Source organism: Furipterus horrens, unplaced genomic scaffold, assembly GCF_987537825.1.
Source record: "Furipterus horrens unplaced genomic scaffold, mFurHor1.1.pri manual_scaffold_17, whole genome shotgun sequence".
NCBI lineage: Eukaryota > Metazoa > Chordata > Mammalia > Chiroptera > Furipteridae > Furipterus > Furipterus horrens.
This window is the reverse complement of record NW_028327187.1, coordinates 14184304-14193561: the sequence shown is the minus strand read 5'-3', so window position 1 is coordinate 14193561 and position 9258 is coordinate 14184304. Positions and strand designations below refer to the sequence as shown.

At 36.0% G+C, this 9258-nt stretch overlaps 1 protein-coding gene across 1 annotated transcript; it reads left to right on the top strand.

Moving 5' to 3' along the window:
* Nucleotides 1–4881: 4881 nt before the first annotated feature.
* On the top strand, nucleotides 4882–5576 carry LOC149990577 (large ribosomal subunit protein uL16-like). The gene has a single exon (XM_090264437.1). It carries the CDS (start codon nucleotides 4917–4919, stop codon nucleotides 5559–5561), a length of 645 nt encoding a protein of 214 aa, XP_090120563.1. The 5' UTR covers nucleotides 4882–4916; the 3' UTR covers nucleotides 5562–5576.
* The last annotated feature ends 3682 nt before the right edge of the window (nucleotides 5577–9258 follow it).

Genomic DNA, 9258 nt, shown 5'->3' with positions numbered 1-9258 from the left:
TGTAATTCTCACATATTTATTATTAAGGAAATCACTTGTTAAACTTTAGAGCTTAGGTTATTATTAATGACATTTTTAAAATATATTTTAAAAAAGTATTACTGACATATGGGGAAAATATTATTTTGTGCCTATCTTTAAAATTTTTTTTATTAATTTTCTTTTAGAGAGATGAAATGAAGGGAGAAAGAGAAGGAGAAGAACATCACTGTAAAAGAAAGACATCAATTGTTTGTCTCTCTTATGCACCCTGACTGGGGACCAAACCTGCAACCAGGCATGTGCCCTGACAAGGAATTGAAACAGCAACCTTTTGCTTTGCAGGACAATGTCCGACCACCTGAGCCATACTGGTCAGGGCTAATTTTGCGTCTATCTTTATTGAGCCCAACTGATTAGTTCTGGAATAAAACTGAAAGGACATCCTGATTAATACTTAGTACAGTGAATATACATTAATTATAAATGATAAAATTCAGTTATTCTACATTCTTGATCCCCTTGTTAAATAAGTTTTATGTAGTCTTGGTGTCAAAAGATTTATTTGTAGATAAAATCTCAATAAATATAACTAGGTTGCACATTGAATTACTCTGGAAGCAATAGCAAACTTTTGGAGTCAGTAATAGAATATGATATTCTGGACTCCTCTTGTTAGAGACAGCATACAGCATCCCTGTGGGTCAAGGCCTGACACACAGTAGGTCCAAAAGAAATGTTTACTGTAATGTATACTGTGAGAAAGTAATGGCGGTGGTATTAGATCATGGTACAAAGGTACTATTGTTGCATTATAGTGCACCTAACATAATTGCATTTAAAATTTTTATTTATTTATTTGTAGAGAGAGGGGAAGGGAGGAAGAAAGAGAGGGAAAGAAACATCAATGTATGGTTGCCTCTCACACACCCACAACTGGGGACCTGGCCTGCAACCCAGGCATGTGCCCCAACCGGGAACTGAACTGGAGACCCCTTACTTCGCAGACTAGTACTCAGTCCACTGAACCACACCAGCCAGGGCTAACTGCATTTTTTGTCACCTTAACTTTTTTGAGCATTCCTTCTCCTCATGATTCTCCATATGACTTCCAATTTCTTGGCATATCACATAATATTGTGCAGAAATTATAGCTATCACTTCTAAAAACTTAGTATTTGTACTAATTATTAACTTATTTAATCTCAGAATTACTTATTATATGTGGTAGGCACAAACTGAGATGTTGTCCTTGTGGATAAAGAGAATAAACATGAACCCATCCATTAAGAATTTAGTTCTAATGAATATTAAACTGTCAATATTTTCCCCATGAGTATTGCAACACAAAAGGAGGTTTTAGATTTACATAATCTTAGATAGTATCTGTCCTTACACACCTAGGAAACTAAGACCTAGAGAGAGAAGATTATTATCCACAGTCGCACAAGGAGTTGGTGACAAAGGAATAGGGTCTAGACCTCTTGTCAAGGCCTGCTCTTTCTACAGCCACTTGGGAAGACAGACAATTTTGTTCCTAAAATATCAGACATCAGGAAGTGCACCACCTTTTGGATAAGCCAGGATATGGTTGGTTAATTATCCCTTTCATTACATAGAATTCTGATACTAGGAATCAATCCATGTCTAAAACCAAAATGTGTTCTTTTAAGTAGCATCAAGTTCAGAAAGGAAAAAACAAAAAACAAAAAAACCACATCAATTTACAAAAGCTGAACATCTGTTTGTATTTGGCTACCTCCCAGCAAGTGAACACTCATTTCAGTTGAGCTTTTGTGTTTCTCTTGAAAATGGTAAACCTTTGGAAAATGTGAACATTTGTTCCCTTCATTATTGTGGTGAAACAAAGGTTTGGAGGGGACAGAAGGGAAATGCAAACATTTTTGCAAACATCTCCCACAGGCCAGCTGGTAGAATTATTGGCAAAAAGCACAGGGAGGACTAACTAAGCATGAATTTTTTTAAAAAAGTGATTGTGTATGTGTGTGTTTCCAGGAATATTTTGATAGTAGAAATTAGCCTAATAAAATAGTTCTGAGAACTCTCACACATCATCATCACTCCAGCAGTGACACAGTACTGGTGAGGCTGGCTATTCCCTATTCATAATCTTACACAAAGTAGTCATCTCAGTTAATACAGTTCGTGTGGTATGATGCCCATCATCACGTAGATAAACCTCCCCTTGCCGGTTTACACATCCTACTGGCTTCCAGCTACTGAATGTATAAGTGAGTAGGTCTTGTTTACAGTTCTGAAGATTTATAAACAAAGCAAATAAAGATTTTCAGTTAAAAGGACATCAGTGATGTCTCTGTGTGGAATGCAAAGAATTTTAGGTCATTTCGCTCTCTATATGTAACTAACCATAAGCCAGATGTATGTGGCACAATGTGAAATGAGGATCATGTGTTTTAATTTTGAAAGTAGCCTCTAATTGGCAAAAATAATTTTTGTAAATTGCTTTGTTCTTTGCAAAATGTGTTCTCTAACTCACAGACTCAGGTATGTTATGTGTCTTTTCCAAAATACAATAAAATTATTTTATGGTTTGATGCTATTGTGATGTCTGAATAGGAAGCAGTATCTGTCTGGCATATAACATCTTAAAAATAAATTAAAATTTCTACTGAATTAGACACATGTGGAAATTTTGAACTGCAACAACCTGAATACAAGCATGGAAAACACACTGTGCCTTAAGATACAAGAAGGCTATCATTTTAAGAGGTATTTTTTTTCAAAAACATACTTTTTATTTTCATTCTTTACTACAACTGTAGGTGTATGAGACCCAGTCATGTGCCGAGGCCACTATTTTCCTATATTCAGTAAGAATAAATGTATACAGAGGACTGATAAAAATCAAGCAAGTCTTTCCTTCTCTCACTTTTTGCTTTTACAGTATCCTCTGTCATGAGGATCATATTTTACTCTAATATGCTTCTGAATAATTTATGTTGTTTTTATTTCACTCACAAATATCTCCATTCAGGTGCATTGGGAAATAAATACATATAAAACAGGGGTACAATGGTTTAAATAATTATTTAAAATTAATCTGATTTCATGACAAATAGCTTTATTATACTTAATGAGGAATTTAATATCCAAAAGCTTTTTATAATAGATAAGTTTTTAATACAAAAAGAGTAGAAATTTCAGGACATTTTAATACATGAAAATTATTTTATATAGCATCAGAGACCTTTTATTTCTATCCTTACTGTGGTTCTATAAACCATAATTGCAATCTATATTTTAATGGTAAAATCATGAGAAAACTATAAATAGCTACAAACATCTACATGTGTGCACACACACACAGCAGCAGCAGCAGCATACACATACTTCCTTATACAGAAAGCAGAATGTTATTGGGGGAAAAAACATAGGTTTTGCCAAACACTGGAATAATATTAGGCAAAGGAATTTACAATTTTGAGTCTCAGTTTCTACCTTGTATGTAAAACATTGAGGAAAATTATTTTGTCATGGGCTAATTAAGATAACAGGAAAATAATGTAATGTCCGTTGTATAATCTACGAAGTGCTATGTACATGTAAGATTAGTTTTTGTTGCCTTTCTCTTCCAAAATTCTGGACATGAGTCAGTTCAAAAATATTCCTAGAATGAATTGATACATTCAAAGGACATAATTTTAGTGCCTATATAACTATGATGGAGTTTCCTGTATTATGTTGTGAATTCCAGATTCTGTTATAGTTAACTTTTATACATGGTGTGACAGATGTGAGTTAAAATAGTCACAGCCTTGATAATCCAGTTGAGAGTATAAAACACAGAAAAACCCATCACGTATTTTAGAAATGAAAAAGTGGGTCTAATTACAGTTAGAGATTCGAGGAAGTAAAGAATATTATGTCTTTGCTATTATATTTGAAAATCTCAATCAAATGGTTTTCTAAGAAAATAAATGACCAAAGAGCTACAAATATAAGTAAGTGAATAACCATGAAATAAATCAGAAAACAAATGTTAATAATATTTTAGTCATTTTTGATTCTTCTCTGTCTCTTATAATTCATATTCACTTTGCAAGGAAATCTTATTCTCTTAACTTTCAAAGTGTATCCAAATTGTGACTAGTTCTCTCAGCTTCCATACTGCCACCCAGATTAAAGCCATCACCTTTTCGAGCCTGGACTTTTGCATAATAACCACCTAATCTGTCTCCTTCCTATACTCTTTCTCCCAGCATCTAGAGAGATCTTTTCAAAACATAAATGTCAGTCAAGATGGAGGAATAAGAATCACATAGACTCTCCTGCTTTAAGCAATAAGAAACCAGAAAATAAATAAATAAAGCAAAGGTTTTTCGGCATTAGATCACAGTCAGGGATGTTTTCCCTGACAGAAGGACAACAAACAATGTAAGAACTATTATTACTTCACCAGCTTATTGCCTGGGATCAGTTTCTCGGCTGCATCTCTGAATGGGGGTGGGGTGGGGTAAACCCAATCAGAGCCTGCAATCTTGCTGAGCTAAAAAGATATAAATAGAAACCTAGGAAGACTAAGGGGGTAAAAATTTGTGGAACACGTTACTGGAGAATGGAGAGCTGCACAAAGAAGATGAAATATCTCTGAAGATATGCAGAGGGAAACCCATGGGTCTCTGGCTGAATAGTAGTCCATGTATGCATGACAGGAAATTACCTGAATTCCAGCACAGAACAAGCAAAAAGGACTAAGCAGAGCAATTACCAAAGTTCACATACATCTAGGTACAATTTATGCTCCCATAAATCAAAGGAGAAAAATTTTGTAATATATGGTCTTAGAATTGAATCTTCATAATGTTATCACCTTAGTAGTGAGGCTAGATTACCTCTAGATGAAAAGTAATTACACTCTTTCTTTTCAGCGTGCCAGTGAAGATCCTGGTGTCGCCATGGGCCGCCGCCCCGCCCGATGTTACCGGTATTGTAAGAACAAGCCATACCCAAAGTCTCGCTTCTGCCGAGGTGTCCCTGATACCAAGATCCGCATCTTTGACCTGGGGAGGAAGAAGGCAAAAGTGGACGAGTTCCCACTCTGTGGCCACATGGTGTCAGATGAATATGAGCAGCTGTCCTCCGAAGCCCTGGAGGCTGCCCGTATTTGTGCCAACAAGTACATGGTGAAAAGCTGTGGCAAAGATGGCTTTCACATCCGAGTGCGGCTCCACCCCTTCCACGTCATCCGCATCAACAAGATGTTGTCTTGTGCTGGGGCTGACAGGCTCCAGACAGGTATGCGGGGTGCCTTCGGAAAACCCCAGGGCACAGTGGCCAGGATCCACATTGGCCAAGTCATTATGTCCATCCGCACCAAGTTACAGAACAAGGAGCATGTGATTGAGGCCCTACGCAGAGCCAAGTTCAAGTTCCCTGGCCGCCAGAAGATCCACATCTCCAAGAAGTGGGGCTTTACAAAGTTTAATGCTGATGAATTTGAAGACATCGTGGTTGAAAAGCGGCTCATCCCAGATGGCTGTGGAGTCAAATACATCCTTAATCGTGGTCCCCTGGAAAAATGGCGGGCTCTGCACTTGTGAATTTCTGCTTCTACCTTAACACCCACCAATAAATCGTACTTCTTGTCCATGTAAAAAAAAAAAAAAGTAATTACAAATTACATGTAGCAAAGTTAAAATCAAGTATTGATTAAAAAGATCTAATTGATATCAAGTAACTAATTTGCAAGGCAAAATAACACCCAACACTATTTTGAAATTACAACAAATTCTAGTATTCTAAAAGATAAAATACCCCAGTCATGCAAAGGAGCAGGGAAACATGGCCTTTTACAATGAGGAGAAAAAATATCAATCAATAGAAAGAAATCTAGAAATAACAGAGATGATAGAACTAGCAGAAAGGGATGTCAAAACAACTAATATATTTATGTGTGTGTATATATACATATATGTATTTCATGTGTTCAAGAAGGTAGACAGAAATAGAAGCATGATGAAAAATACATTAGATGTGACTATTAAACAAGTTAGACTCTGAAGAAGAAAGTATCAGTGAGCTTTAAGATATAGCAATAGATTTTATTCAAATTAAGGCACAAAAAAAAGAATGAAAGATAAATGAGAATAGAGCATCAGTGGACAGTCAGACAATATCAAGCTATAGTAATAGATGTAGGTTTTCCAAATTTGAGAAAAATCATAAACTTACAAATCTAAGAAATATAACAAAATGCAAGGGGGGAAAAAAAACAAAGCCATGCCAAAGTACATTTTAATCAAATTACTAAAACTAATGATAAAGAGAAATTAAAAAAACAGCCAGAGTTAAAAGAATCATTGCCTACAAAGGAACACAGGCAAGACTAACAACACACTTCTCATCAGAAATTATGAAGACAAGAAAAGGTACAGCAACATCTTTAAGTATCTAAAGAAAAATCTATCAGCCTAGAATTATTTTTTTATACTCACCTGAGGATATGTTTACTGATTTTAGAGAAAGAGAAAAAGAGAGGTAGAGAAGACAGACAGAGAGACCTAGGTATTTGCCCTGACTGGAAATGAAACAGGACGATACTCCAACCAACTGAGTTTCTGGCCAGGGCTCAACTTAAAATTCTTTATCTAACAAAATTATGTTTCAAAAATGAAGGCAAAGTAAAGCATTTTTAGTGTCTTTATTCTCTCAGTACTTCATCAGCAGTCACAGAATTCATCACCAGCATATTTGTACTACAAGAAATATTAAAGGTCGTTCTTCAGGCTAAAGAAACATGATACCAGAGAAAAATGTGTATCTATACAATGGGAAAAAGGGCTCCCCAAAATACTAAATATGTGATAAGTATAAAATACCCTTTTCTCATTTAAAAAAGTTATATTACACCCTGGCTGGTGTGGTTCAGTGGATTGAGCACCAGTCTGCAAACTGAAAGGTTGCCAGTTTGATTCCTGATCAGGGCGCATGCCTAGGTTGTGGGCCAGGTCCCCGGTTGGGTGTGTGTGAGAAGCAATCAACCTCTCACACAACGGTGCTTCTCTCCCTCTCTCTCTCCCCCTCACTTTCCCAGCTTGTGTGATAGGAGAGGCTGTGCCACTGGACCCTATTGGACACCTACAATATTAGGTCATGCTACCAAGACAGGGAGACATAGCAGCTCCACCTAATACATAGAAACAAACACAGGGAAGCTGCCAAAACAAGAAGACAAAGAAACATGGCCCAAATGAAAGAACAGAGCAAAATTCCAGAAAAGAACTAAACAAAATGAAGATAATCAATCTATCAGATGCAGAGTTCAAAACACTGGTTATAAGGATGCCCAAGGAACTTAGCAAAGACCTCAGCAGCATAAAAAAGATCCAGTCAGAAATGAAGCATTCACTAATTGAAATACAGGACAATTTACAAGGAAACAACAGTAGAGTGGATGAAGCTGAGAATCAAATCAATGATTTGGAAAGTAAGAAAGAAAAAAAACAACCAATCAGAACAACAAAAAGAAAAAAGAATAAAAAAAAAAAAGATTGTGTGCAATCTCTGGGACACCTTCAAGCGTTCCAACATTCATATCATAGGGGTGCAAGAAGGAGAAGAGAAAAAGCAAGACATTGGAAATAAATTTGAAAAAATAATAAAAGAAAATTTCCTGAATTTGGTGAAGGAAATAGACATACAAGTCCAGGGAGCAAAGAGAGTCCCAAACAAGAAGGATGCAAAGAGGTCCACTCCAAGACACATCATAATTAAAACACAAAAGGTTAGAGATAAAGGAGAATCTTCAAAGCAGCAAGAGAGAAGCAGTTAGTTACCTACGGGAGAGTTCCCACAAGACTGTCAGCTGATTTCTCCAAAGAAACTTTGCAGGTTAGAAAGGATTGGCAAGAAATATCCAAAGTCATGAAAAGCAGGGACCTACAGTCAAGATTGCCTGAGGGAATGGGGGGGCCAAGGGGGAAAAATTGGGACAACTGTAATAGCAAATCAATAACATATAATTTAAAATAAATAAAGTCACAATAAAATGTACTAGACTGTTTAAAGCAAAAATGGTAATAATGTATTGTGGGGTTTTAAATAAAATTTATGATAAAAATAATGCCAAAAATAAGAAGGTAGAAAATGGAAATAAACTATTATTAGGTGCTGTCACAATACGTGAAGTAACACACTATTATTCGAAGGTAGAAAATAATAAGTTAAAAATGTTATGTTGTAACTTTAAAGCAATTCCATCCCCCAATTTTTTTAAATGGAGAGGAGACACTCATAAGCCAAAAGTGGAGAGAAAATGGAATCATAAAAAGTTGTCCAAGAAAAAGCAAGGAAAAAGGAAAAAGGAAACAAAGCAAGTGGAACAAATAGAAAATAAACAGCAACATAGTTAGTTTAAACACAAACCTATGAATAATTACTCTAAATTTAAATGATGTCAACACCACAATTACAAGTCAATTTGTCATACTGCATAATAAAGCAAGGCCCAACTATATGCTATATGCAAGGAACCCATTTTAAATACGAAGATACAGATAGAATAAAAACAAAAATATGGAAGATATACAGCATACAAATACTAGTCAATGTAAAGCTGTAGAAGTTATATTAATATCAGAGAAAACAGACACTGAAACAAGAAATATTTCCAGAGATAAGAAAAATCATTTTACGTTAATAAAGGGATCAAAGCATGAAGCAAAAAGTGATAGAAGTGAAAGGATAGATCCATAATCCACAAAGATGTTTGGCAATTTAAACACTCCATTTTAAGTACATTAGAAAAAGTGAAGATTTCCTGAATGATACAGTGAGAACCTGAGTAATCTGCTCCTCAGTGAAACCCATGAAAATACTGGCAAAATTGTCAAAGTCAGTTTTTTCAGAACTTTGGGAATTAACCAAAGACTTGCAACAATCTGAGGCTTTGTCCTGGAAAAACTGCCAAACCCTCATAAAAATCATGAGATTGGTGAAATTTTAACTTGATCTCCTCCAATCCTCTTCTCTGCAGCTTTGCTATATATAGTCTTATCAACCAGCAGCCTGGAAATCAGAGTAACTATGAAAATCAGCATGTTTAAAGTCACTGGAGGGGTCAGACTGGATTTGAAGGCCCACAAAAAGACCCAACCTCTGAGTACTGAACACTGTCAGTATTTGGCCTGTCTCACAGCTCCCTGGAAAAGTCCCACTCACAAGGTGTTGTTATTTAACTTGACCTGCCAAAGTCTTAGAGTTTCCTAAAAGGCCCTTCTCCTGCCTTTGCCCCTTTAA

Bases quoted from the DNA above. Each gene is read 5' to 3' on its own strand.
- LOC149990577 (XM_090264437.1), top strand. From the start codon at position 4,917: ATGGGCCGCCGCCCCGCCCGATGTTACCGGTATTGTAAGAACAAGCCA.